Here is a 27,207-nt window from a genome sequence, read left to right as displayed (position 1 = left end):
GTTGCAGCTACTGTCTGACATGAAGTTGGGCACTTTCTGAGGATCTGATGGCTGTGCTGGGTTCTGATTCCAGGGCATACAAAGGAAATCAGCAGGACTGTTTCTTTGGCTTTCGGGGAAACAAATTTTACCCTTCTGGTAGAGTTCTAAGCGCAAATTAAAAGGCAAAAGCAGGTGGGAGGCTCCTCTTATCATTGGTGATACTCTTGTTGGAAACAGTAGGTGTGGATCGTGGTCAGTGATGCTGTTAGTAAACCACAGCAGACTCACTCCTGCCTTTGACCTGCTCACTGCTTTTCTCTTTCAGGCGAAAGGGCCTGTGCTTCCGACTGAGGAAGATACTCCTCTGTGTCGTGGGGTTGTACGTGGCCATTCCATTTCTCATCAAACTGTGTCCTGGGATACAGGCCAAACTGATTTTCTTGAATTTCGGTAAGTGCTGTGTGTCCATGTTTCCTTTCATTTTAGTAGGAGTTCATTTTCATGGTGATTTATGTATTTATATATTCACTACTGAGATCAGGAAATAGAGCCTTTTTATTGTCCAGAAGATTCCCTTTGCCCCCTCCCAGTTAAAAGATGTTTGTAACAAGGGCATTGCTCTTCAGGGTTGGCATTTGTGTGCACAGGTGACTACTGCATGGTGGGGGGGTCTTTCTTCAGCTGAGGTGGGTAGAAATGTTGATAACATGGAGAGTCTTCTGAAGCTGTCATGTTGGGGATGCTCTGTCCTTTGTGCAGTCTAGGAGGTTAACTGTCCTTGGAAAAGGTGACCACTGAAAATAGTGCCTTAAAAATAATTAGGCCTTTTTTCTTTAAATTAAAAAAAAAAAAATCTTTTTTTTTCCCCCTTAGAAAACCCTGACAACTTGAGGATATGGGGAGGGGGAAGGGTGAGCTGTGACAAAGCGAGAGAGAGGCATGGACATATATACACTACCAAACGTAAGTAAGGTAGATAGCTAGTGGGAAGCAGCCGCATAGCACAGGGAAATCAGCTTGGTGCTTTGTGACCGCCTGGAGGGGTGGGATAGGGAGGGTGGGAGATGCAAGAGGGAAGAGATGTGGGAACATGTGTATATGTATAACTGATTCACTTTGTTATAAAGCAGAAACTAACACACCATTGTAAAGCAATTATACCCCAATAAAGATGTTAAAATAAAAAACAAAACAAAAAACCTGACATACTTTGGTTTCTGTGGAATTATATGCTGGCTTTCGAGGTGTTATAGTCTCCTTCAGTTAACTTGGACCTGGTGTGTTCCAAAGTTTTTTTTTTTTCATGCTATATGTTTACTTTTGGGCAAGTGGGAGGAAAAAGGGTAGAAGTATCAGGTTTATGAAGTGGAAGGTATACGATTGCCAGGAATAATCCTTTTATGGAGCATCCTTTTACACCTTCAAGATGAGGCCAGGCGGGAAGGGACTGCGCCTGCGGGCCTTCGAGGTCGGCGGATAGAACGTGGTGCTTGGCACACAGCAAGTGCCTCATGAGAGATGGCCTTGCAGTCAGGTGTGGGGAGCACTCAGGGCAGGTGAGGCAGGCTCTGCACGCTCTTGGCTGTGCTGGTTTGCAAGGAGTGGGTTTGAACTTGTGTGTGTCGGAGCTGGAGGCTTGGGAAGCTGGGCTGGTGCTATGGAGGCAGCAGGGGAGCTGGTGAAGAGGAGGTGGGAGGAGAGGACAGACAGGAGGTGTTGCAAGGCAGGGGGTGGGTGGCCCCTCGTCTGGAGTAACACCAGTGCTGCAGACTCTGCAGAGGCCCGTGTGCATTGGGGCACATGAGTTTGGGGTGTTAAGTCTGCAGTAGACTTGATCACAGAAAAGTGGATGTCGCTGCTGAAAGGGAATGTCTGCTCTAAAGAGGCGCAGGAGGAGGAGGAACAGAAATAGTGAGGTGGATATTTAATACTTCATAAACCTAAAATGCGTTTTGTATTTGGGTGTCATAAAGTAAGTGTAAAACACATGTAGGTACACTAAGAAGCATATGATTTTTCTAACTTAAACGTGGCTAAACTTCCAGGAATTTATCATCCCTGAGTTTTCACCGCTTGTGAGAAGCACAAACTTAGAAGGAACTCACAACCTATTAAAATCAAGAAAGTTTTGTTTTTTTCTGACTGTAATGTCCCTTAAATGTCCACAGTCAGTCTAGCACAGAAGAGAGTTTGAGTTACACGCAAACACGAAGCCGCAGGCTGCAGATTTCCCAATAGCAGACCTTAGAGTCAGCCCTGCACAGCTTTCCCACAAGGCAGGCCTCCGGACACCTCCAGGCCCCTTGGGCAGGTGTCTTGGCAGCAGGTGGCCTGCTGCCCTCTGGGCTGCCACACCGCGGGGTCCCAGCAAATATTTGAATAGAGTTGATTTTCTTTAGGTCAATCATTGGGGAGCTTTAGACACAGCCCACAGATTTTGCACTGTTGATTTCCTAATGCGATGGCAGGGTGTTCCTGGGTTCTCTGGGTTGGGCTCCATGGCACAGAAGAGGAGGGCCAGGCTGGGCCGTGGGGCCGCCCTGCACCCCCCAGAGAGACACCCGTCCCCAACTCCTTGTTTCCGTATGCCTGCTGTGTGGAAGTGGGATGGTTGTGTGTGCCCCTCCCCGTGGAGGAGACGGGGATCTCCAGGCTGTCTTGCGGTGTGACTTGGCAGTTTCATCTCACGCTTCTGGAGGACCTACATGTTCGGGGGGCACCTTCCTTCTTGTCTCCTCAAGATGTGAATTGTGAGCTGTGGATTTCCATTTGGATATTGCAGGAAGTGTAACAATCTTTTGGGCCCCAAAACATGATTAAGATAGTCTTAAGTTCATAGCAACTCTATCTGAAACTAAATGTTTAACTCAGATAAATAAGCATTAGATGAAGGATAGCATCTATGATTTCCTGCTGGTCTTTTTGTGTGTGTCTGTACGTGTAAGCATAAATATATGTGCTTTTCGATACTCACATTCAAAAGTCGGTACCCCCGCCCCCAGCCCGGCGATGTTGTGTTGATAGCAGCGCCTTGTCACAGTCTTTGCCCTGGGATTTAGAACCATCTCCTGGTGGGAAGGAATGTTTCAGTTCAGAGGCTGGTATAAAACTGCTCTTGTCTGCACACTGCCTTGGGCCTTTTTTGGAGATTAGGGTTAATATATGAATTGCTCATTTGTTGTTCAAGCAGAAGGCCAGCCTGTCCACTACAGCTTCCACGAGATGGCAGTCCTTCAGCCTCCTCTTTTTCCTTCCCCTTAGCAGTCCCTGTGATCCCTGATAGCTTTATTTCCTTATCCCTTTCTTCTTGTGGAAGCCCAGAGCCCTTCGGGGAACTGGCGTTTGAGAAAACCCAGAGGGCCTTCCCGGCCCTTCCCTTGTTGGTGCCCCACCTCTTCCCGTATATCAGGGTGGTCTTTACTCAGTGCCTGGGATGGGGCATAGCCCCGATGTTCAAAGTTCTCAGGCAGTCAGACGTGTTCTCTGCAGCCCAGGAGTTCTGGCCTCTCACCCCACCAGTATCTTCTAGATTGGCTGAGGAAAGGATGGCAGACTCAGTTTTCTGTTCATTCATGTGTTTACTCACTGCTTACCGAGCACCATCTCTTGAGGGTCCTTTCTAAATCGCTCCCGATGATGTTTGTGGTTGCTGATAAATGACAACGAGGTCAGAGGGTGGATGATACACAGCTGGGGAAGCAGGAGAAACCAGAGGCCTGGTCCTGACAGCTGCATGGGCCTGTGTGCTGGGTCCCTGGGCTGTGCACTCAACTTCTGTGTGAGGCGGAGCTTGTAATTGATAGCGATGAGGAGCTCCCGACTCCTGCCCCTGCCACCTCAGGGGACTGCTGGCGGGCTGGGTGCTCTCTCCTTGCTTCAGCCCTGCGGTGGAAGCAGGGGCCAGGAGGGTGGGCTCCAGCCTGCATCCCAGAGTCACGGGCCAAGGGCTGTGGCCACACGAAGGCCAGCAGGAGTGAGCTGTGTTCTGGTCCAGGCAGATCCTGGACCCTCCTCAGGCCAGCCTGGGGCCCTGCACCCCTTGACTCCGTTCCTTTGTCTTGCAGAAGTTCTGCTTGCTTTTACCAGTAGTGGCCAGGTGGTTCCTCTGGGGCTGTCTCAGCCCCCCGGGACTGACCAGGCACCTCTTGCTAGCTGGAGGGGAGGCACACAGGCAGCACCTGCTGCACTTGGTGCATTAACTGCATCCTTTTCCACGGTTTCTAAAACAGAAATGAAAGTGAACCGGAGGATGGACTTGGTGGGAGCCAAGCTGTCCTAGAGCAGAATTGAGTTTCTTGGTTCTAGATTTCTCGGGCTTGGAAGCTTTTAAGATTAACTGCTAATCTTCGGAAGATGCTTTTCACTGGCAGGGGCCTTCTCGGAACTCTGGGGCAGCGTGTAAGCTGCATGGCTGCCTTTTCTGGGAGAGAGCCCGTGAGGCCTGACAGCAGTGCCCTCAGCCCTCGATGGTGCCCACCTTCCCTTTAGCACGGGCACTCTGGCCTCAGGAGCAGAGTTGATTGAATCAGCACTTGTTGGACATATTCAGAGTTTTACTGACAAAGTCGTTTCCCCTCAGTGGTCAGATGATGAACTGCCACCTGACGCTGCAGCCTTGGCTTCCCCAGCACGGAGCCGTCACCAGGGATGGCAGGAGTGGGCACTTCCATCTGGAAGAGACGCGTCCAGGGGAGACCTTTCTAGGCCTGCTGGTCAGGAGCCCTCCCTGAGAATGTTGTCAGAGTGAACTCTGACTCCACAGCATAACAGACACCACAGACGGTGTGGCTTAAAACTACAGAAATGTATTCTCTCCCAGCTCTGGAGCTTCGAAATCCCTGTGTGGGCAGGCCTGGGCTCCCTCTTCCTTGCCTCTTCCCAGCCTCTGGTGGTGGCTGGTGTTCCTTGGCTTGTAGCTGCACAGCTGCTGCCCCTGCCTCCATCACATGGCTGCCTTCTCCTGTGACTTCATGTTGGCTTCCTTCTGTCTGTCTGTATCCAAATTCCCTTTTGATAAGGACACCAGTCGTATTAGATCAGGTCCACCAAATGACCTTACTTAAGCTTGATTATCTCTGTAAAGACCCTGTTTCCAAATGAGGTCACCTTCTGATGTGCTGGGGGTTAGGACTTCAATATATCTTTTGGGGGGACCCAATTCGAGAACATTCAGGGCCCACCAGGATCAGAGCCAGTTTACCTTCCTCACTTCCTATCCGATTAGTCAAGAGTGTGGGCTATGGAGTCGGGCTGCCTGGGTGCAAATCCCAGCATCATCACATGTGACCCATGGTTGAGCAAGTGCTGTGGTCACAGTCGTACCAGCCTGTTTCAGGGACGGTGGTCAGAGTACCGGGAAGGTGCACCAGTAAATAGGATGCCACCTCCTTTGAGTGCCGGTTTTCTTTTGAGAGAAAATAATTAAAGTTTTTAAAATGTAGCCTGCTGCTTGGAAAAGAGATGGATTAAGAAGCTGGAGGTTCAAAAGCAGCCCTGGTGGGAGGATTTGTCTTCCCCGTGGTTTAAAATGCTCAGGGAATTCCTGGGGGGGAAGGAGCATGTGCATATCTCTATGTCCTCGTGAGTTGACTGTTTCATTTCTTCAGTGAACATTTACTGAGCTGTGGGGACATTTGACGAAGTAAGAGCTGGAATGTAGGTATGTGGGCGCAGAGTATTGGGGGCGCAGCAGGTGCAAAGGCCCTGGGGCGTGAAGTGGGCATGCAGGGCTCTGGTGCCGAGAGGCCGTGTGAGTTACACAATGAAACTACTCTCTTCACCAAAGAAAACCAGAGTTGCATGACTTCCTTGTTGAAGACTGGCTGGAAGTCAGGGCTACACTGTACTTTGTCCCCACCCACTCTGGGAATTGCCATTTTATAATGTGAGTAAATCCCATCTCAGGGTTTGGTTTTTTGTTTTTCATTTTTCAACTAAATATAACTTCAAAAATTGTGTTCATCTCAAGCAATAAAAGTGCACTGGTATACAAGGGGAAAATTGCACACTCGCCTCCACCCCCCACACACTTTAAACCCATGTTCACAGCCTGGTGTGTCTCTCTGTCTTTCTTTCCAAGCCACACTGTGTTGGTGTTGGTATTGGCATTGGTGTTGCTTGCTTGTACAGTGGCGACATGGGATTTCGTAGCCGCAGCACAGTGATCTTACCCTCCTCCCCTGCTCTTCTCACCTGCCTGTAATTCACAGAGGTTCCTCCAGGTCTGTCGATATCGGCTGCCTCTGTCTGAAGGCCCAGGGCTTCCCATCGTTGGGTGCACTGCAGTTTATCAGCCGTTGCCCTGTCGACAGGTCACCTGTTAAATTCAGGGCTGAATGAGTAGCTGCTGTCATGTTCCCATGCCTTCCCTCGACTCTGTGTGGCTTGTGGGTTCTGTGTATTCCTCCACCTCTGGCACCCACTCCTCATCTTCGGCCTCACTCTCTGTTAAATGACAGCACTAGGAACCTCAGAATCCCACTTACCTGGCCCGCACCCACATTCAGGTGGTCATCAAGCCCGTGGCCCCAGGTCCAGAGCACACATCCATCTGTCGCCTTTCCCACAGTCCCTCCCCCAGCACCCTGGCTCCAGCCTTCAGTCGTAGCCTCCTTGTCTCCAGCCTCTCTCATGGCCAGGCCGACCCTCCCGTCTCCCAAGGATCTTTCCTTCCCTCCTTGCATCTTCTCACACCTTGAACAGCCTTCAGTGGGTCTCTCCTTGGACCTCGTCCTTGCTGAAGGATCTGTAGATACACCTACCTCCAGCCCCGCCTGAGGCTGGAGGGCCCTGTGCCCCAGGCAGTATGGCGTTGGGAAAGTACTTGGCACTTTTTGAGAGCTTCACCTCTGCTGTGTACGTGTGTCCGTCCACCCTCACTAATCCTGGTTTCCATCTCTTTGTCCCCCACAGTGCGCGTTCCCTATTTCATTGATTTGAAAAAACCACAGGATCAAGGTTTGAATCACACCTGTAATTACTATCTCCAGCCAGAGGAAGACGTGACCCTTGGAGTCTGGTGAGTGAGCAGCCTCAGGGCTGCAGGGCCGGGCACCGCCTCTTGATAGCGGAGCGGTCTCTGAAACTCTTGCTTGTCCATTTTTATCTTTTGCCTGCTGTTTCCAAAGGAAAGATCTCAGCTAAATTCCTTGAATAATGGGGCACGGGATGGCAGCACCAGCTCTGTTCTGAGGTTTTCAAACCAGATTGGTTTTTGCAGAAAGCCTCGTTTCCAGGAGAGAAGAAAGCCAGAAACAGAATATATCACAGAATCGTGAGCGCAGGCTTGAGCCACACCTGTCTTGCAGAGAAGGGCCCACCCAGTTGTTGAAAACAGCTGCATTTCTTTCACACACAGCACTCTCAGCTCTTGATAGTGGTGGCGTTTGCTCTTTTCTTAGCGTTTACTTTTTTAGCCATAAATTTAGGTTGGGCCTAAGTTCTGTGACTTCTTGGCATTTCTTTGGAATATGATTTAATGCTTTTTCTGTGGACTAGTTGGTGTTCACAAACAACAGAACCAGAGCGGACCGGCTTTCCTGTGGCGTCTTCTCTTTCTCTCAGAAACAGCTCTGAATTGCTGCCTTTGTCTCAGTAGAACTGCTGTGGACGTGAGAAGCTTCTGAGTGAAGTGCTCTGAATCGCTTCCCTGTGCTGTGCGGAGGGCAGGGGCTCCTGCGTAAAGACCAGAGAGTGAGAGGGAGGTTCTGGTTCGTAGTGGCTGAGGCTGGGGCTGTCTTTGGTCATTTCTGGCTTGTTTTAACGGAGCATTTACGACCAGTGTGTGCATGCAGGCCGCTGTGCCTTTTCATTTTCAGTCAGAAGCCTGACATGTTTTGCTCAGAGGTGTTTGGGGGAATTGGCGGCTCTCCCGATGGTTAAGAGGGTCTGTGCTTTGAAGATGTGGGCTCAGCCAGGCTTCTTCCTCGAGCAGAACAGCCGTGTTACAGGACAGGTATTTGTGGACAGTTACCTGTGAAGGTTGTGTTGGTGATGACCACATGAGTCTCTGGGAAGCGACAGCCGCTGTGTGCTGGTGGGCACCACTGCCCGCCCAGGTCTGCACCCTGCGCTGTCTTGATCACAGTGCGGGCCTTTGGGTGGCAGCAGCTCCATTCACCACCTGCCCTCACTGGCACCTCGCCATGTCCTGCTGCAGAGGAGCTGGAGGCGGGTGGTGGTGGGAGGGCAGCTCCCCTCTGCCAGGCAGGGGGAGGAGCCCAGGGATGGAGAGCTTGCCTGGGCCTTTGTCAGGAGCTCCGAGTTTGGGTAGGCTGGCTACTGGAGGCATATCAGCTCCCAGCACCTTCCAAATGTACCTTTCCCTCTCATAGGTTTGTAATTGTGGGAGAGTGATAATTGCAGCGGTCAGAACCACCCAAAATGCAATCCTCTGAAATGGGTCAGAGAGACTACGTTAGAGATGAGATGCTAACACTTAGAAAAGAAGAAATCGGCCATGTAATGTTTTTAAAACTTCCCAAGAATAAATTTGAATAAGTTTTACAGAAAAAAGGTGTTAAATCAGACCCTCCCCAGTGATGAACAGTGACTTTGATGTGTCCTGAGTTAAGATGAACCAGAGCACCTCTCTAAAGGAGGGTTTGGCCACATAGACAAGTGTCCACCTGCCTGGCCGGGCATGGAAGGACTGCTCACATGGGCCTGTGACGTCTCCTGCAGAGGTGCGTCTGTGCCAAGATGGCTTGTGGACAGGCTCTGTGTTAGAAATGGTGCATTAAGGATGGCCGGGCTTCCAGTCCAGCCCGTAGACCCGTGTTGCTGAATTAGTACATATAACAGCATGATATGTCTTGCATCGTGAGTTAAGTCACGTACTTAAAGACATGGATGAGTTTGAGGGGACGTGGCGTTGCTCAGTGTCCATTCAGTGCCCGTTCTGTGCTGGAACCCAGCTGGAAGGGGTCTGAGCTCACATAGCTTCCCCTTTATACAGGAGGAGCGGCTGTCACCCCATCCCTGGTAACTGCTGCCGGGGCAAGCTTCTGGGGTCCAGAGAGGGCCCATCCGCGAGTCAGGAAACGACCTGCCTCAGCTGCCAGAAGCTGCCCTCACAGCTTGGAGTCAGCCCACCCGGCCTCCTGCTGTCCGCTCAGTTGTGACTTGAGCCGTGGGCATCCCGTCTGCAGGCGCGTCACCTGCCGCTCCCCTCTGCTTCTGCTTCCAGGCACACTGTCCCCGCTGTCTGGTGGAAGAATGCCCAAGGGAAGGACCAGATGTGGTATGAGGATGCCTTGGCTTCTAGCCACCCAATCATCCTGTACCTGCACGGGAACGCAGGCACCAGGTGAGGTGGGGCCCATCGCAGTGAGAGCGTGGGTGCACCTGGGACATGGGCGTCCTGAGAACACAGGAAGAGGCAGGGTTTGTCTGGGGTTTGGGAGAAGCTTGCATGAAGTCGTGTTCCCACAGGCCCAGAGCAGAGCAGGGCTGTGTGCAAGGTGGACCGGGCCTGCTTGCTTGGAAGCCACCAGCTGAGCAGATGTGGGCAGCTGTGTCCAGAAATCCCTGGTCTGAAGCTCGTGCCTGGGGTGGGATGGAGGTTGCTGCGTCTGTCAGAGCGGCCCAGAGCCTCAGCCGGAGGGTTGTCCTTCTTTCTGGGTTAGGGAACAAGGCTTCTCAGTGGGCAGGAGGCGTGGTCCCTCAGCCGAGGTTTGTTGAGACCCTGCAGAGCCACTGTGTGCCCAGGAAGTCGCCCCTGCTCACCCAGCATCTGCTGTCTGGTCTGAGGACACTTTCTCGCTGGCAGATGTGCCCTGCTGGAGGGGGAGGCATGCTTCCGGGGGGGGGGGGGGGGGTGACGTTGAAGGTGGGGGAGTCCCATGAAGAGACCCAGCTGAGCATGCAGGGACAAGCTTGTCCTCGGGGGCTGCCATGCCACGCTCTCAGGCCAGGGTACTCGCAGCCCTGAGCCGGCAGTGCCAGCGCATCCCACTGGGCCATCAAGGAAGCATCTGCGTCTGTGCAGATAAAGCCCTCGCCCAGGTGCTGTTCGAGAGTAGGTTTAATGGATGTCTTTCAGACAAGCGGGGACTGGAGCCGTTGTTCAAAGAGGGCTCCTTCCAGCCCACATGGTCAGCCTTGTTGAGAAGAGTCTGCAGGAGAGCTGGTGGGGTGAGAGGAAGAGGGGCGTTTTCTGAACAAGCATTGCCTGAAACCCCTGGGAGGGTCCCTGTTCCTTGGGTCTCGTGAGAGAGAGCCAGCAAGAAGCAGCAGGAGGCCGGGCACCGCGGGGCCGGGCTGGGGTCAGTCATTTCACAGGCAGAACCGGCGAGGAGGACAAAGCAGGCCACAGCGGGCGTCTGGGCAGAGGGGCTACACAGAGGATGTAGCAGGATGTCCAGGAAGTGGGCCCCACAAGGACACTCTGAGCCGGGAGAGCGGAGCGCTGAGCTACTGACTCAGCACGCACTTGGCAGTCTGCTTTCCCTTCGTCTGGGACAAGCTACAGCGGGTTTCTCTTCCGCTTTTCAAAGAGCAAGTGAATACAAACAGCTCCTGTAGCCTCTTTCTATAAATGAGGGAAGTTTGGAGTTCTTTGTGAGCAGTGCCAATCACATGGTAAAGAAGACAAAGTCTATCTGTAACTTCAGGATGGAAGGAATCTTGTGACTTTGAAGGTTTGCTGCCACCCCCCACCCCCCATCCCCAAGGACTACTCAGGCTGCAGATCTTGGCGGCCACCCGGCCGGGCAGGACAGCAGCAGCCGTGGTTCCCTGAGACTCGGACCCCCAGGATGCCCCCAGCCCCATCACGCTCTAAATCCCCCTTCTTGCTCAAGGTAGGGTATTGGGAACGTTTAGAAAAGAGCCACGACAAATGGTTGCAAAGATAACTGAAGACGCTGCAGTATTTCTTTTTGGTCTTGAAGCGAAGTCCTTTGAATGTTTGTTTCTGGGTTATATTGGCTTTCTCCTTCGTTGTGTTCTCGCCTCCCCTGAGGACGCTCGCTCCGTGAACACACACCCCGGAAATTGGCCAAATGCTCCTCATAAAGAAGGGAGAGAGCTGAGAAGTCTGGTGAGGGTGAGCCCGCCTGCTGATGTGTTTCCCTCTCCCGAGGCAGCTCTATCCCCGCTTGGGTGTCTGTGCACAGTAACAGCCAGCCAGCATCTGGGCAGAAAGGGAGAAGGAGGTGGACAGTCCTTGGAGAGAGGTGCGGGCGTGAGGTGGTGTCAGCAGTGGCGCCTGTGGCCGAGCCACTGAAGCTGCAGCCTGCTGGTGAGGGGCGAGGAGGCTCACAGTGGCTGTCAGGTCACGATGGCACCTTCGACCCAGCATCCCCCCTCGGACACACGTGTGTGGAAGGACGTTAGGGGGTGGCCGCAGCAGCAGAACCTCAGTTAGCAGCAGGTGGGAAAGAACCAAAGTGACCACAAGGGGAGGGCGTGAATGGCCGAGGAGGATAGTTCTGAGAGTTGGCTGTGGCTCTGTAGGTGAAAAGGCTGGGGCAGGAGGTGCCTGTGGCCTGTCCCCGTGGTGTTCATGGGTGGTCCTGGACACTGGGGAGCTGAGGGGCCCTTTGTGCCTTCTGGGGTTTGCACTGAAGGCTTGTATGGCCTACTCAAACCAAAGGTGAGGTAATAGTTAAGAAATATCCCCCAAATGCTCAGACTGTCCCTCGTTTGGCACCATACTGTGGAGGCAAGCTGGGAGCCATGTAGGTGCCCTGAGGAGGAGGTGACCTGTCCATCACCCTCCCGTGTAGATTTGGGGACCAGGCACTAAGGGCCCAGATGCTACTGTGTTGATCCTGGGCCCCCTTTCTGAGAAGATGCACTAACAGCCATGCTTGTTTCCTTTCCCTGATGATCTAGAGGAGGCGACCACCGGGTGGAGCTTTACAAGGTAGGTGAGGACGGCACACAGTTTATGATGGACAGAGCGGTGCTCTTAGCTTATGACAGACAAAAGGGGCCACACAGTGGACAGCTGGATGGAGCAGTGCCCATGGGGTGTGACCCACACGGTCTGTGACAGATGGAGCGTTGCTTGCCTCCTGCTTCTGGCTGTTCTTTCCAGGACGCGTGAACAGAAGGGGGTCCCCCTAATAATTTTGAGTTAATACTCATTGTTGACTTTTTAACACTGCCTGTTATGGACGTCTCCCCATGGAATGCTTCCCATTTTGCTGCCTCTGGGGATAGTTTCCAAGATCGGGATGAATGGACTTTGTAGATCATATGCCAGAAATTGGCAAATTACATAAAGTCACTTGGAATTGCTTGGGTTTAGTGGGTTTAGTCAGAGCCATGTTGCCCAGGTGTTTGTTTTTCACTTCCAGGTGCTGAGTTCCCTTGGCTACCACGTGGTTACCTTTGACTACAGAGGTGAGGGCTCCGTACTTGCCCCGCTTCCTCCAGGTCGGTGTGGGATATGCAGGTGTTGCTCTGAGAGGCTCCTGTGCGGCTGGCAGCTCTGCCGTGACCTGTGGCAATTGTGAGCACGTGGAGGTGGTGGAGGGTCAGGGTCTTCGGAGGTGTGTCCTGCGTGCATCCGCCCCTGTAGGGTGCCTGGAACCCCAGCACACACCCTCTGTCAGCCACATTTTATAAGTAGAAAGTACTGTCTTCTCTTTATTGGACTCAGACTTTCCCCATAGCTGGACACGTTTCATGCTCAGCACAGCTGGTTTTGTTGATGTTATGGAGACAGGGAAGAGAGAGACTCATCTTCTCGCCCCTCAGTATTTCTTCTTTCTAGCCTCCCACAGTTTGATGCGTGAGGAAAATGCTTTGTGTTGTCAGGGAGCAGCTGTGTGGCAAGTGTGTGCCTTGGACAGTCCTTGGCGGGAGAGGTCAAAGGGCTAAAGGCCTCTTGTCCAGCTCACCCTGATTGGGGGTAAGGGGGTGGGGTCCACATCCGCAGACTCAGGAGCCGGTTGATATCACCTGGATGTGAACTTTGGAAGAGTTTCCTCTTGCTGCTGCAACAGGTTACCACAAATGTAAATGTCTCAAACAACACAGACTTATTATCTTGACGTTCTGGAGGTCAGGAGTTCAAAATCTTTAGCCACTGGGATAAGTCAAGGTGTGGGCACGGCTGGAAGCTCCAGAGGAGAGTCAGGTTCCTGGCCTCTTCCAGCTTCTCCAGGCCACCCTCACTCCTTGCCTGTGGCCTGAGTCTGCATCACTCTGGCTCTGACTTCTGTCTCTCTTCTGATCATAAAGACCCTGTGATTACTTGGGGCTCACGCTGATCAGGATAATCTCCCATCCCAGGGTCTCCTGATTCGCAGCCTCTTTCCTTCTGCACCCTTCATTCCCCTTGCCGTGTAAGGTACCAGAGGCACAGGTTTCGGGGTTGGACATGAACATCTTTGGGGGCCATTATTCTGCCGACCATAGGGTGAGGGATGGTTCTTTTGTGGAAGAGTGTTCCATCAGGAGGAGAGTGTTGGGTTGGAGAAACTCTGAAATGAGGCCCATCCTTTCCTCCTGCTCCTGCTGCTGGAACCTCAGGGTAGTGAGAGGGGTGGCCTCTTCCTTGTTCGCCTCCTGGTTCTTGCAACAGAAATAAGATCCCATCTATCACTTCCTCTTTTCATTTCCCATTGAGTCTCTGCCTTTCTAAGCCGTGCGAGAGTTTGTCCCTGTCTCTGTCTCTCTGTGTCTCTCCCTGTCTCTTTGTCCCTGCCCCCACCAGTGCCCCAAGCCCTCACACTGGTCTTGTCCCTGACATTGGCTCCTTCCCTAATCTGGGTCTGGGATGCCCCGGGGAGGTGGCCTGTGGTGCCCCTGCCTCTGGGTTTTGCTTGTGTAGCAGGACTTGCTCTTTCTGAGCCTTGTGGTGCTTTCAGATCATTTGATGATGACTCACTGCTGAGCTGCTGGAAATGACAGTCACAACTTGACTTTTCTGAGAATCTGGAGGGAAGGTCCCTTGGGAGGTCAAGGTTTAGGGGCCGAGACAGTTGGCTTTCCTCTGTTAAGCAAACAGGATGCTAAAAGCCCCTTCCTTTCTGGGTCAGAGTTGCCCTGAGCCTGGAATCTGCCTGTCTGGGGGCCTCTCCACGCCTGTCCACAGCTGGGCCACAGCTGGGCCATGGAGTCAGGGCTGGGCTCAGGGGCCCCAGGGTGGACTGGACTCTCACTGGCTGAGCCTGTCAGTGCCTCATCCTGGTGCCAAGCCCCAGATGTTGGGGCCGGCAGGGGTCTGCGTGTCTGACCACCCCATCTGCTCATCGAGACTCAGATGAGGGCGGGTGGATGGCCGTTTGGGTTCAGAGGTTGTGACAGCTGAGGAGGTGGGAGAAGAAGAGCTGGCTTGGCCGAGACCTTGAGGCCCCAGACGTTCTGGGCCTCCTGCTGAGAAGCGGGAGGGGGCGGGCTTGCCCCTCGAGGTCCCCTGGGCTGCGTGTGACGTCCTCCTCTTGCTGCTGCTTCCCCAGGTTGGGGTGACTCAGTGGGAACGCCGTCGGAGCGGGGCATGACGTACGACGCACTCCATGTTTTTGACTGGATCAAAGCGCGAAGTGGAGACAACCCTGTGTATATTTGGGGCCATTCCCTCGGCACCGGGTAAGAATTCCCCGCGTGGCCTTTGCAGGAGCAGGTCTTCACGGGCGACTGTCCAGCCCAGGCTCTCCTAGGGGCCCCGGTGTCCTCTGGACCCTGTAGCACCATTAGTGCTGTGATGGGGGCAGGGGATGAAGCACCACAGAGACCACGAGGGGCTTGAGATACTTCAGCTCCTCAACCCAGGAAGTGACGGGAGGCACAACAGCAGTCGTGGAGGTGCCGTCTCCTCCGCAGGGAGGATGCAGACGCGCCTCAGTGGGACTGTGCCCTGAGGAGGTGGGTCCGAGCAGAGTGGGACAGGGCACTCGGGCTTCCCTTGGCCTGGCTGAGGACATATGTGCTGCCCAGCAAGCCCAGGAGCCGGGGCCTTGATGCTCTTTGCAAACAGTGGGCCCCTTAGCCCACGCTTGGCGTCGTCACCGGAGAACTTGGGGAGGCAGCAGTGGTGGTTCCCTTCCTCCATCTGCCAAGACAGGAAGCACTTCGATGTTCCACGTGAGCCGCCTGCATCGCTTCCACGGGCGTAGGGGCCAGTGTTTCTAAAGGAGCCCAAGACCAGCACCTGCTGTTTTTCTGCTGCCTTTCCTTTGGACGCGGTGGCTGCAGGCGGGTTGGGGCTGCAGGCGGGTTGGGGCCGCAGGCTGGGCAGTGCCCGGGTCAGGGCCTCCTGCCCTGCCCTCGCAGGGGGACTGAACCCTGGACAGGAGAGCAGGCCATCCTGCCCTGGGTGTCTGCATGGGACCCGCCCAGGTTGGTCCCGGGAAGGCAGGAGGCCCCCAGGCCTGGCAGACTGCAAGTGCTGCCGCCCCCAGGAGCTGTACAGGCAGACTGCAGCCTTCTCCCTGCTGGCGGGGCGGCCCTGGGCCCTACTGTCCTCCTCCGTGTCCCGGCGGCACCCATACGGACCGGGTGTGAACTGGGGCGCCGCTGTGTGGCCTGAAGGGGCTGCTCCAGGTGAGGTGCATGCCTCGGGGACATGGAGGTGCCCTGTCGGAGGGGCTGGCTGACGGCTGGGGCATCTGTGCTCCCCCCGCCCAAAACCCCACTGGTCACTTCGCAGATCCCGGCTTCCTCGGTCACCTTTGAGTATTAGGAGGATCTCATCTGAAACAATTTTTGTCATAATTCAGCTGAACCTTTTTTTTCTTTCCAGAGTGGCCACAAACCTGGTGCGGCGCCTCTGTGAGCGAGGTAGGGGCTCGTGTGGGGTCACATGTCGTGGGGATGGCCCGGCTCCCATGGGTGGGTGGAGCGTTGGGGAGCCGGCTGTGCTCCAGGCCCTGGGGCTTCTCGTGAAGTGGGTGGTGGTGGACGTGCCGTGCAGTGAGATGAGAGCAAGGCGCTGAGGTGGGGGCCTGAGCAGACCCTTGAGGGCCCGCCCCCATTCCCCCGATCCGCCAGCGGCTGGCGGGGCCTCACCAGGGGCCGGGCTCCGCTGTCCTGTGGAGGGTGCGTGAATGGGGAGTGGAGGGCTGTGTCTCACTGGGGTTTCTGGCTCACCTCCCAGTTCCCCGTTGGTTTATCTAGAGACACCTCCAGATGCCCTCATATTGGAATCTCCATTTACTAACATCCGCGAGGAAGCTAAGAGCCATCCATTCTCAGTGGCAAGTACAGATCTTATTAAAAATGGACTTATTTTTATAATGAAAATAATTGCTATAAAATATAAAAATGACTAAGTAAATAGATATAATAAATAAATTTAAATATCATAAAATTATTTAAATAGTCTAATGAATACAGACTTTATTAAAAGTTAATTCTCATTTAGTTCTGGTCACTGGCCTGACTACAGAGCCGCTCAGGATGTTTATAACTTCGTGCCAGGTAGAAGGATGGGGTCACAGCCAGGTTGCCTGAGGGTGGCTGTACCCATAGGAGGCCTTGCCCCCTGGCACGGTTTGCCCCCCTGGCATTGCTTGCCCATGGGGCTCAGTGCAGGCTGAGGGCGCTGTCCTGGCTGCCTCCCCAGGAGTGGAGCTGGTGGGCACCCCAGGGAAGCCCTGGTGGGGATTACATGCTGTTGGGCCATCACTGGCCGGATTCGAGGCCTTGGACCCTCCATTTACAGGCCGGGCCCAGAGGAGGGTCCTCTGTACCCTGTTGCTTCCTCTTCCTCCTCCCACTGCTTCCGTGTGTCCAGGGGAGCCATGTTGGCCCCACCCGACCTCATGCTGCTCCGTTGCAGACAGAAGAGTCCTTTGTTGGGTCTCCTTTGATGTTGCTCTTCTCCCGAGTCGCACGGACCCCATTCCTTGGGGGTGGCAGCCTGTTGTGTGTGGGAAGCCTGGTCTCCTAGTCTGAGGTGTGGGAGCCCTGTTTGCGGGCAGCCCCCCTGCAGCTGGTCTGGGGGCCTCTTGAGCAGGGAGTCTGAGGGCGGGGGTCAGGAAGGGCAGGGGCGCCCCCCCCAGCTCCAGGGGGCCCACAGGTCAGCCTGCTCAGAAGCAGGAGTGACCCCCGGGCACACGGCACCTCTGTCTGGACCCTCAGCCCTGCGGGGGGTGTTTTAATTGATCCTCTGCTTGTTGTCTACATGTTGCCTCCAGATCTATCGATACTTCCCTGGGTTTGACTGGTTCTTCCTTGATCCCATCACAAGCAGTGGAATTCAGTTTGCAAATGATGAAAAGTGAGTACCATGGAAGAGAATTTAGAAAAACCCCAAGAACCCCCAGAATAAGTGTCTTGAGTCACGTTAACCAAGTAGGATAGGATTCTGAATACATAGGGATCTTTTCTAAGCAACACATCTCTGTAAAGGGAATGTCAGTTAGAGAAGGAGAACCAGGAATGTGGAAAGACTGTAGGATTAGATTAAAGAGTAGGAAGACAACATATTTTTGGTCCATAAAGCTGTTTTATTTGAAAATTATGTCAAAACCAGAACTCCTAAACAGGTATTAAAGCAGTAATAGTAACTGTTATTCAAAAAATGACTTTGCCTCAGCCACTGGTTTTGTGTTTGGTTATGGAAAGATGTTACGAAGTTTAATATTAAAAGTATTTCTCTGAGGTAAACCAGCAGTTACATGTTCTATTTAAGGACTGTTTCTTTGAACAATGTTCAGATTCTGCTGACATTATCTTTGTGATATCTTAATTTCATGGGGTTTAATTTCTTCAAAAAAAAGAAAAAGGAAAAATCCTTATCTGAATATGCAGTTAACATTTAAAAATCTACATTTTTCAAAGAAGAGTTCTCTGAGTAGACTGGGTTCCCTCTAAAAATGACAACGATGAGAAAAGCCACCTTTGGCTGCCCCCCCGCTGAGCCTGTGTGAGTGCTGGTGGGCCGGCCGGCCCTCACCCACTGGAAGTCAGGAGCCCCAGCTTGGTGGGCAGGTCTGTTCCCAAATATTTGGTAAGGTGACAGCATGTGAGGGGGGCCTCCAGAGTCAGAGAAGCTACGAAGCAGCTTTGTGGGTGGAAGTCCAGAAAAGATGTCACCCGTCAAAGCGTGACTCGCACACCAGCAGCCCTCCACCCTGGGAGTGGAACGTGGTGGGCGGGTGAACTTGCGAGCCACTAGCGCGAGCCGCTAGCAGCAGTTGCAGACTGCCAGAGTTGGGCCTCTGAGGGGCGGTGCGCCCCCAGGCCTGGTCCTGCCAGGTGCCAGCCTTGCCCCGGGGCTGCCCTCGTGAAGTCCCCAGATCAGCATGGGATCTCCAACAACAGGTGTCTGCTGCGTCCAGCAGCTCCCCATGAGACCTCAATGAGGGGCGCCTAGGAGACCCCAGGCCCATCCAGTCCTTCTGTTAGGTGGTTTGCTGAAGAACAGGATCCTGTGAACCTGTTGAGAATGTTCATTTACTTGAAACTCTCAGGAGTGACCTTAAATGTCATTTACACGAAGGATGAATTAGAGGGTGGCTCTTTTGCCAACAGATGTCCAGTAAAGTTCATCTGAGTGAGTTTCCTGGCCCACCTAAATTACTTCGTTTGTAAATGTTGTTTTGTAACTTTTTAAGAATAGTCTACTAGCAAAAAAAATAATTTTTAATTTCCAGGAAATATTCAGGGACCCGATTTGGTGAATGAATTGATCTCTAGATTTGACTGACACCTGTCACCTAGAATAGATATTGTTGGAAACATCTAAGAAATCAACTGCTAGTTCTCTATTAAAATGCCCAGTTTGAGGCGTTCCACACCATGGTGAAGCGCTCTCTAAGTCAGGTCCCTGCTGTGGGCAGGGCTGGGAGCCCAGGAGACCCCAGCTCCTCCTGGGGGCCGGTCCAGCACCTTTCTCCCTCCCTGCAGCGTGAAGCATATCTCCTGCTCCCTGCTCATCCTGCACGCCGAGGACGACCCTGTCGTGCCCTTCCAGCTTGGCAGAAAGGTGGGTGTCCAGCGGGCGTCGGGCAAACTCATGTTCGGTCCAGGCTAGGCCAGGCGGGTGTGGAGGGTCCTGCTGCTGGCAGGGCCCCTTGTGAGGGAGAGGGCAGAGGAGGTTGGCAGCAGGGTCGGGGCAGGGCTGGACAGCTGATGCCGCCCCAGAAGGAAACGTGAAAATAAGCAAATGAAAATCTCCTGGGTCCCCCGTACAGGGGACTCAGTCAGGAGGGCTAGCCAGTTACTGGCTGGAGGGAAAGCACCCTTGATGACGAGGCTCCCCCAGTGGCTGGAATTGGTACAGAACTCTCACCTGTTCTCTTGCCTCTGGGATGGGACTGACGACAGAGGGTGCCACGTTGCCTCTGTGTCTGCTTTTGCTGTATTTGCTTTGCCTTTGCTGCCAGGAAGCCTGATTAAATTTGTAGGTGGGGGTAGGGTGGGAGAGAGCACTGTCTGGCCATGGCGCTGGCCTGCTAGAGGGCGCGACGCCCAGGCCACATCAGACCAGGCCTGAGGCAGGTGTGTGAGGGCCAGGTCCTTCCCTCCAGCTGGTTCGGGCACGTGAGGAGGGGGCTGAGGTGGCATAGGTCCTGAGCCACCTTGTTGGCAGGCCTTGACCCAGGCACACGGCAAAGTTTGAGGCACACAGCCCACCCAGCCCCAGGGACTGAGCCATCGGGGCTGCTCCTGGCACTCAGGCCACCACCGCATCCCGTAGCAGGTGGCTCTCTGTGGTGCTGCAGGCCCCTGAGGAAGGGCGGTCTGCAAGACAGGCGTGAGGATGGAGAGCGTCTTGAGTGGTGGCCCCGAGGGTCCCTGCTGTGGGCGAGGCAGGCTGCAGGGTGCTGTGCATGGGGGCCTTGGGCTGCTCTTTGGAGACAGTGGCCATGGGCTGCTCTCTGTTGCAGGGGGAGGCCAGTAGGCAGGTCACCCCCAGGCCCTGGGCGCTGACCCGCCTCTCCCTCCCCCAGCTCTACAACATTGCTGCACCGTCACGCAGCTTCCGAGACTTCAAGGTTCAATTCATCCCCTTCCACTCGGACCTTGGCTACAGGCACAAGTACATCTACAAGAGCCCTGAGCTTCCACGGATCCTGAGGTGAGGCGCTCTCCTCTCACCTGCGATGCCGTCCTGCGTGGCGATGGCTCAGGCGTGTGCGGCCGCAGCTGCAAAAGCCATTTTGGGGCCGAGTCACAGTGAGGGGTCAAGAGTGTCACCCCTCCCTCCTGGGCCGTCCCCACCGTCAGTAGGGCTGTGATCTCCCTGTGATGCAGGTCGTGCAGCGCAGACACCACAGCTGCTTTGGGTCAGGCCTCCATCCCTTCCCACAGGCCCGTCAGGTTGCTGCTCCTGTGCGTGGGGCACAGGGGGTGCAGGTCTGGGCCAGCTCCTCAAAAGCCCCAGCTGCTTCTGGAAGGGAGGCTGTGCCCCTGGCTGCACTGCGCTGGCTGAAATCCTGGGCCAGGACGTGGGCTGCCACCCCGGGCACCCATCTCGAGCTTGGGCGCAGAGCCTGAGGATGAGGGGTGCACTGGTGGCAAAGCAAAGGGTTTGGATGGACCAGGCACTCCCTGCCTCCCGCTGGAGGGTGCAGGCAGCCTGCACGTCCCGGCTGGGGGGCCTCTGCTGAGCCTGGGGTGCTGGAATCGGCCCTCGGTGAGGTGTGTGCCGAGTGGTTACACTTTGCCCTTGAGGTTCCAGGGGCGTTCCTTTGCAGTTTCTTGCCTCCCGGATGTGGGTTGCTGCGAGGGGACAGTAATGAGTATGGGTTTGCTCTGGGACTATGGTTTTTCCCCATAAAAAGAATACATTACATAAAATGTAGACCAGAGAATGGCTCCAACATCGGGGTGCAGTTAGTGACCCCATCCTTGCTCCTGTGTGTCAGGACTTAACTTGGGCACTGCCTTTGGCGCCCTGCTTGTTTAACTCACGGGGTTTTCTGAGCGGAAGTGTGGTCCTCCAGGCTCCTTTGCGGCCTCCCCAGGTGGGCTGTAGGAGGACCACAGGAGGTGGGGTCTCAGGTTTGGTCTCAAGAGGTTTGGCCGACAGGTTTCCTCCTCTGGTCCAGGGAATTCCTGGGGAAGTCGGAACCAGGGCGCCAGCACTGAGTGTTACTCGCCACCTGAAGGAGCATGAAGATGTCTGCCCTTGTCCCCCCCTACCTCCGGCCAGCCCGGCACCCTGGAGATGTGCCTGGAGAGAGAACTCGGATGCCAGCGGGCCAGGCAGAGGAGGCCCTGGCAGACCTGAGGCGCCCGCCCCGGGTGGCTGGGAGCACAGGTTTCTGTGGACAGCGTGGGGGGCGGGCATGTGGCCCTCTCTCCCTCTTGCTGCCACTCAACCTGAGGTCTTGTTGGGAAGACAGTGACAGAACTTTCTGGCCATCGGCTAGTTGATCCCACACTTCCTGAGCTGGGCACCAGGAGCCTGGGGCAGGAGGCGTGGGGTCTTGGGACCACATTGAGCTTTCTGGCACCACCCTCAAGAATGTGGGGAAACTTGGGTTCTTTCTGTCCCTTCCCAGAACGGACTCTAGTGGTTCCATCAGCCCCTCCTGCCCTGTGCACCCCGCTTGCCTTCCTTGGTGTCCCTGCCTCCCTGGGCGGCCCCACTGCTCCCAGCGGGGGAGGTGCCCGTGGTCTGCCTTCATCCGATTTCCACCCACCTGTCTACCTAACCTGGCCTTAGACGGAGCATTTATTTAAGAATAAAATCGTGGTGGTGGTCTGTCTGATTTCTCAGTGACGCCTCCAGCCCAGGCCCTACCCACAGTCCCAGGCCACTCTCAGGACCCGACCATATGGGAGGTGGTATTGGCCAAGGATCATGGGCCCTTCTTTCCCGCTTCCTTCCAGACACTGAGGCCCAGCACGGAGGGGCGTTATCTCTGGGGAAAGGAACGTTCACGGTGGGGAGGTGGAGATGGCTTTTCCAGGCGGAGCAGATGGCATTTTTCTAAAAACCAGGCCTACGCAGGTGACCTTTCCAGCCTTATAGTTAACAAGCTCGTTGAATGTTGCCGTGTCGATGGACAGGTGGTGGGGTTTAGGCTGCTGGAGTCCAGGGACTCTTCTGGCCTGCGAGCATTGCCCTGTTCACTCACTGGTGGTGGCGCTTCTGTTGTTTGGCTCTTTGCGAAACCAGCCTCCCCTGCACGTGCACCGCTCCCAGCCAGCGCCTGCCAGCTGTCCACTTCTCACCTCCCCGCTAAGTGCGCTCTCTCCCAGGAGAGGGTGTGTGGCTTAATAAGGGGGCTTCGAGCTGTGCAGCACAGGGTTTGTCCCAGGTCGGAGGACTTCAGCCCACCCGGGTCTCTCCTGATGGCAGGCCTTCCTCCCCTAGATCGCCAGGCTCTGGCACTTTCCAGTCTCAGCAGCGCAGAGATTCCCCAGGGTGGGGAGGGGCTTGTTTACCTGCCCCCCTTGTGGCCTGTTAGCAGCTATGCCCTGGCTGGAAGCCCAGAAGCAGATCACACCCTCTTTCTGAAGCACCTTAGAGCTGCCCAACGTGATTCTTGTATCTGGAAAACCCATGTCTTTCTTAAACCAGGTGTGAAACGGAACAGACCTTCCTGAGGTCAGTTTGTCAGTTATCTTCTACTGGACGGGTTTGCTCTGCACTCCTGGTATCTAATTCAGGTGTGAGCACAGCCTGCAGGGCCCCACCCCGTCCCCCAGCTTCATGTCTCCTTGGATTTCCGTCAGAGCTGGGACACCCATCCCCACCTGACACCGTCTTCATGTAACTAAAGCACGAAGTGCCCGCCTGGCCAGGGCAGCCCCTTCGTGCTTTTCTCAGTCACTGAGGCTCCTGGAGGCCCTGCAGCTCAGAGCCACATCCCCAGCTCGTCTTGACCAATGAGGCCGTCTAGACCCGGCCTGCTCTGCCTGGGCTCAGGTCTGCATCTTGTTTTTCTTAAAATTTTGTCTATGTAAGTTGCCTCAGATTTTTTGGGGCGGGGGGGGGAATAAGGTAGGCTATAAAGTAAAAATACAAGCTGTTAGTGTTTTTACAGGTGTCTGACCGTCTGAAGATAAGGAAGCATAAGGGATCGTGGGGCTGGTAGCTGCCGCCCTTGTCAGCTGTCAGGTAATTAGTAATCAGGTCTACACATCTCTGCCTGGTGGCATCTCAGCTTACTACCTCGGTCTGAGCAACTAAGCTTACACTGTGGGTTAGAACTGACCCTTTAATGGGTCACAACAGTCGGTGGTCAGGAACAGCAAGAGATGTGCACAGCTGTGAACTGTGGTCGTCAGATGCATGTGTCCCAGGAGCTGCCCCAGACCTGAGACCAGGAGTGTGCATCTCAGGTGCCCCCAGCCAAGGGGCGGCTCGCACATCCCACCGCCAGCAGGGGTCCACGGCGTTCTTGGGTTCTTTGGGCAACAATAAGCCCCGAGGCACAGCCCTCTGGGTTCTTGATTTAACCTGCAGCCATACAATTTGGGGTCGGGGGGGGGAGGAGTTTTGGTCCCCAGGGCGTTCCACTTCCCAGGACCAGGAGTGGGTGGCAAAAGATGGGTGCAAAAAACAGTACAATTCACACCAAAAATGCCAACACCCAGGAGACAGTTTTCCAAGTGGCTGGGTTTGACGGTTCAGGCACTCGTGGCTCTAAGCCCCACATGCAGCTGGGGGTGAGAGAACTTTCTGTTCTCAGTCCTGGAATGATGGACCATAATTTAGCCCGGCTGGAACATGGACTGCCCTGGGCACAAGAGTGACACACAGAGGCCAGATCAACTGAGCACAAGCAGGAAGGTTTAATCCGTTTCTCACACGAGGCAGTGACTGACAGTGAGGGGCACAGTGATGGTTACACTCGGCCTAAGGGACGGGCAGCAGAGGGCGCTGGGGATGCAACCACAGACCCTCACGCCTCTGGTGACGTGAGCAGTCAGGATGGGGATGAGGGCAGGACCCTGTGCCACCCAGGTCCAGCATTTGAGGAGACAGCCTCCGGAAGCTTCCGCCCACAGCTCCTGCCTGCTCCCTGGCCCTGTCCTTCCCACCTGCTCACCCGCCCTCCCCAGCACCAGCCTGCTCTCTGGGCAGAATGGAAAGTGGGCTCCTCTCTGGGCCCACTCAGTCCTTTTCCAGACCAGGTTGTCATGCTGCTGGGAGGAGGGAGGCCGGCCTCCCGTGAGACCGGAAACGCACCCTCCTGGACTCGACGGGCACAGATCTGCAGCGGGGCTGGGTGTTCAGCTTCACCCAGCAGAGGTGGGGACCCCACCTGGGTCCCCAGGGCCAGGTGAGAACATCCCAGCATTGCCTCCCCAGGGACTAAACTTCAAAAGTGCTATTTTTAGTTGCTAAAACAAGGAAAGGCTTTAGCTAGTTTCATTTCCTTGTGAAAAATCTTATGAAAAAGCAAAACCAAACGAATTCTGCATCAGCCAGCCTTGTCCCAGCCAAAGCTCCCTAGACGCTGGACACAGGTGTTGTCCCCAGTGTCACTCTCAGTTGTCCTGGGGCCTCTTTATCTGATCAATCTGGAAACCCCGGGCTGGGTGCCCACACAGCAGCTATGAGGACATGGCCTAGCACAGTGGACCCTCCCTGCATGGCCAGGAGGCAGAGCTGGGGCCACACTGGACGAGGTGCTGCAGAAACATACACGGCCCCAGGCTTTACCACGGCTACCTGGCCGGACCCCAGAATCCAGAGGCTCAGAACTAAAAACGAGCTCACACAAGGTGTGTGCAAGGCTGTGGGGAGCCCAGCAGACAAGTCCACCTTCCCCCACCTCCACGGGACAGGTGGGCAGAGCAGCAGGCCAGCTGCCCTGCTCAGTGCTGTGGGCTCTGCTTGCCTGCAGGAAACGGGGGAGCATCTCACCTCAGCATCTTCCCCCAACCCAACCCAACCCCCGAAAGCCACCACCCGGATCCCCATGGCCGTCCCGGAAACAGCACTGAAAAAAGCAGGGTGCTGGCAAAGTGCTTGGAAACGGGGCAGTCAGCAAGAAAACAAACGCCTCTGGTCCGGAGGGGGAGGGCGGAGGCCTAATCCCTGGGGAGGCTGGGGGGCGGGGTCTTCAGGGCAGAGGGCTCCACGCCCCAGATGTCCCGGGCGTACTCCGTGATGGTCCGGTCACTGGAGAACTTGCCCGAGCAAGCGATGTTCCTGATGACCTTTTTGGTCCACTCCTTGGGGTTCTGCAGAGGGAAGCGGTGCTCGGTGACCTCGGGCTGTTCCCAGATGCACTTAGACACTGGGCAGCCAACCAAGAGGTCACTGGGAAGGGGGCCCACCCACCAGGAAAGTTTCCAGATGACTAGACAGAGGTCCTGCTGGGGTGCGGCACACCCAATGCACAGACACCCCACCAGAGGAGTATGCGCCCCCAGACTGCAGCCAGCACCAGGAGGGGCCTCCCCGAAAGGAAAGCAAAGTTCCTCCCGGAGCCCGGAAGATCACTCGGTTTCTAGGCCCTCTCCTGTTCTGTCACAGGAGGGAACATCAGGGGCTGTTTCCTCGAGGGGGGAGTGGGTGGGAGGGATGAGACGTGGGCAACAACTCAGACACACAAACCCCTCAGGCCGTGTCCAAGAATCTGCTTGAACGACCTGGGCAATGAACCATCTGCCCCAACAACTGCACAGTCACGCCCCCATCGCCAGTGTCCCCTCCTGCTGCCATCCTTGGCTGGGTGCACAGGGTGGAACACCCTCCTTTCCCTCCCCAGGTTCAGGAGCTGAGTCTTTCCAGGAGACCCCACTGGACATGCACACTCTCTGTGGGCCACGCCAAGGCAGGGACACAGGGCCACGGACTGGGGAGCTGGCTCCCGCAGCCCCACCTTAGAAACTCGGCTCCTTAGAGCTACAAGTCCTTGTTCTACTTGCTGTCAGATCTGTCACTTTTACAAGGAATCGTTCATCTTCTCATTTTAAGCACAGAAAGGTCTTCACTGCTCACAAGGCCCATCCCTCACCTCAGGCTCTCCTGATCACACCCACGTGGGCGGTCAGATGGCGGGCTAGGGTGTGCAGAGCCTCCAGAAGGAAACTCCTGCCCTGCTCACCTGCGCTCTGTGGCAGCTGCCCAGAGGCTGCAGGGGAAGGTGCGCTGGTGTGGACAGCAGCCTGGGCAGAGGGCCAGCCGAGTCAGTCCCTGAGCAGGAAATGAGGAAGCCCAACCTGCTCTGGGCCACTAGATGAACTGTGACCTCCTGGGAGTGGCCTGAGACAGCAAGACACAGCCACACCCTGCTGCTTCGCTGCCAGGGCCCAAGGACCTTACCCGGTACAGCTGGTCCACCCGGGCCTGGCACTCCACGTATGCCTCATAGTCCGCAAACACCTTGAACCTGAAATGGGAGACAGGAAGCTGGGCTGGGTGGGTGACGAGTGGGAGGTCAGGAAACGGGCCTGGCTGGCTGCGTCCTCATGCTCTGCAGGACAGGGGTGGCCACGGGGACTACTCTGTGAGCAATACTTCTGTCCTGGGGACGCTATTCTAGAAAAACCTTATTTTAACCCAGTGTTCTTTAAAGAACCCGTGCACGTGGGTCAGAGCTGCACAGGCTGAGGCCTCCCGCCAATTTCACCTCCAGGGGAAGGGCACAGGGTGACCACAGGCTCCATCACCATCTGTTCTCAGATCTCACGGGCTGAGAACTGGTGGTGCAGGATTTATGGACACAGAAACACGTTTTGTTTACGATTGAGTCAGAAACACAATTCATGAAACTGTAAAGTCCCTCCTTGATCACAGACCTCAGCAGGGCCAAGCTCCCAGCCCCGGGCGTGTGTGGAGTTACGATCGATTGGGTCTAACAGAAGCCAGCTGACAGCATTCATCAAAAAGTGACAGACTAAACCAAAGGAACTGCAAGTGGGATAGAGGTCGATTCTCAGCCTTTGACAGACTCAGCTTCTACCACCTGGGTGGAGAAGAGGCCTGTCGTCAGAGGAGAGAGCACTGCCGACCTATAACAAGTGCTGTGCAAAGCTGTGCCCCGGGGAGCAGAACCCCGTGTCAACGGCCTCGTCGTAAAACACTAACCATGTGGTAACTCACGGCCTCACAAGCTCATTCCACCTGAACCACTCTTGGGCTCCCCATTAAACCCAGGCTCCCTCTGCCCCGAGGAAGTCGCCTCCAACCCGCCCAGGCGACGCTTGTCACTCCTGTCCAAGGAGGTCAGCTGGTGCCGGGGGCCTGGGGCTCCGCTCGGCAGCTGGCAATCCCACCACCAGGCCCCCAGGCTCGCTGAGCACCGTCAGAAGCCCCACAAACCCTGTCCCCTGGGTGCAGCCGAGCCTCTGGCCGTGGGCTGAGGTGAGGGTGAGCCTCACCGAGGCCCAGGCTTGGCCCCAAACAACGTG

The 27,207-nt window shown here is 55.2% G+C and overlaps 2 protein-coding genes across 7 annotated transcripts in view; one reads left to right on the top strand and one right to left on the bottom strand.

The window, feature by feature from the left end:
• The window catches only part of ABHD12 (abhydrolase domain containing 12, lysophospholipase), a 70,485-nt gene extending 47,617 nt beyond the window's left edge, over positions 1-22,868 (top strand). For 2 of the 4 annotated variants that reach the window (XM_027118128.1, XM_027118129.1), the window contains 12 exons: positions 308-432; positions 6,895-7,000; positions 9,170-9,289; positions 11,821-11,851; positions 12,288-12,333; positions 14,397-14,526; positions 15,680-15,717; positions 16,054-16,133; positions 17,076-17,158; positions 18,790-18,868; positions 19,836-19,963; positions 20,918-22,868. In XM_027118128.1, coding sequence (XP_026973929.1) covers positions 308-432; positions 6,895-7,000; positions 9,170-9,289; positions 11,821-11,851; positions 12,288-12,333; positions 14,397-14,526; positions 15,680-15,717; positions 16,054-16,133; positions 17,076-17,158; positions 18,790-18,868; positions 19,836-19,963; positions 20,918-21,236 — 1,285 coding nt within the window. In that variant the 3' untranslated portion in view covers positions 21,237-22,868. Of the gene's footprint in view, positions 1-307; positions 433-6,894; positions 7,001-9,169; positions 9,290-9,414; positions 10,019-11,820; positions 11,852-12,287; positions 12,334-14,396; positions 14,527-15,679; positions 15,718-16,053; positions 16,134-17,075; positions 17,159-18,789; positions 18,869-19,835; positions 19,964-20,917 lie in introns of those variants that run through there. The other 2 variants (XM_027118130.1, XM_027118131.1) reach the window with 2 other exon arrangements.
• A 742-nt stretch (positions 22,869-23,610) lies between these two features.
• The window catches only part of PYGB (glycogen phosphorylase B), a 53,813-nt gene continuing 50,216 nt past the window's right edge, over positions 23,611-27,207 (bottom strand). For 2 of the 3 annotated variants that reach the window (XM_027118125.1, XM_027118127.1), the window contains exons 19-20: positions 26,120-26,186; positions 23,611-25,032 (exon numbers count right to left, since the gene is read on the bottom strand). In XM_027118125.1, the coding sequence (XP_026973926.1) occupies positions 24,880-25,032; positions 26,120-26,186 (220 nt within the window). In that variant the 3' untranslated portion in view covers positions 23,611-24,879. Of the gene's footprint in view, positions 25,033-26,119; positions 26,212-27,207 lie in introns of all 3 variants that reach the window. The other variant, XM_027118126.1, reaches the window with a different exon arrangement.

This window comes from Aethalodelphis obliquidens, unplaced genomic scaffold (genome assembly GCF_003676395.1).
Source record: "Aethalodelphis obliquidens isolate GAN/ISIS:26980383/991018 unplaced genomic scaffold, ASM367639v1 scaffold18, whole genome shotgun sequence".
Taxonomy (NCBI): domain Eukaryota; kingdom Metazoa; phylum Chordata; class Mammalia; order Artiodactyla; family Delphinidae; genus Aethalodelphis; species Aethalodelphis obliquidens.
Note: the sequence above shows the minus strand (reverse complement) of the source record. Positions and strands in the feature narration are given on the sequence as shown.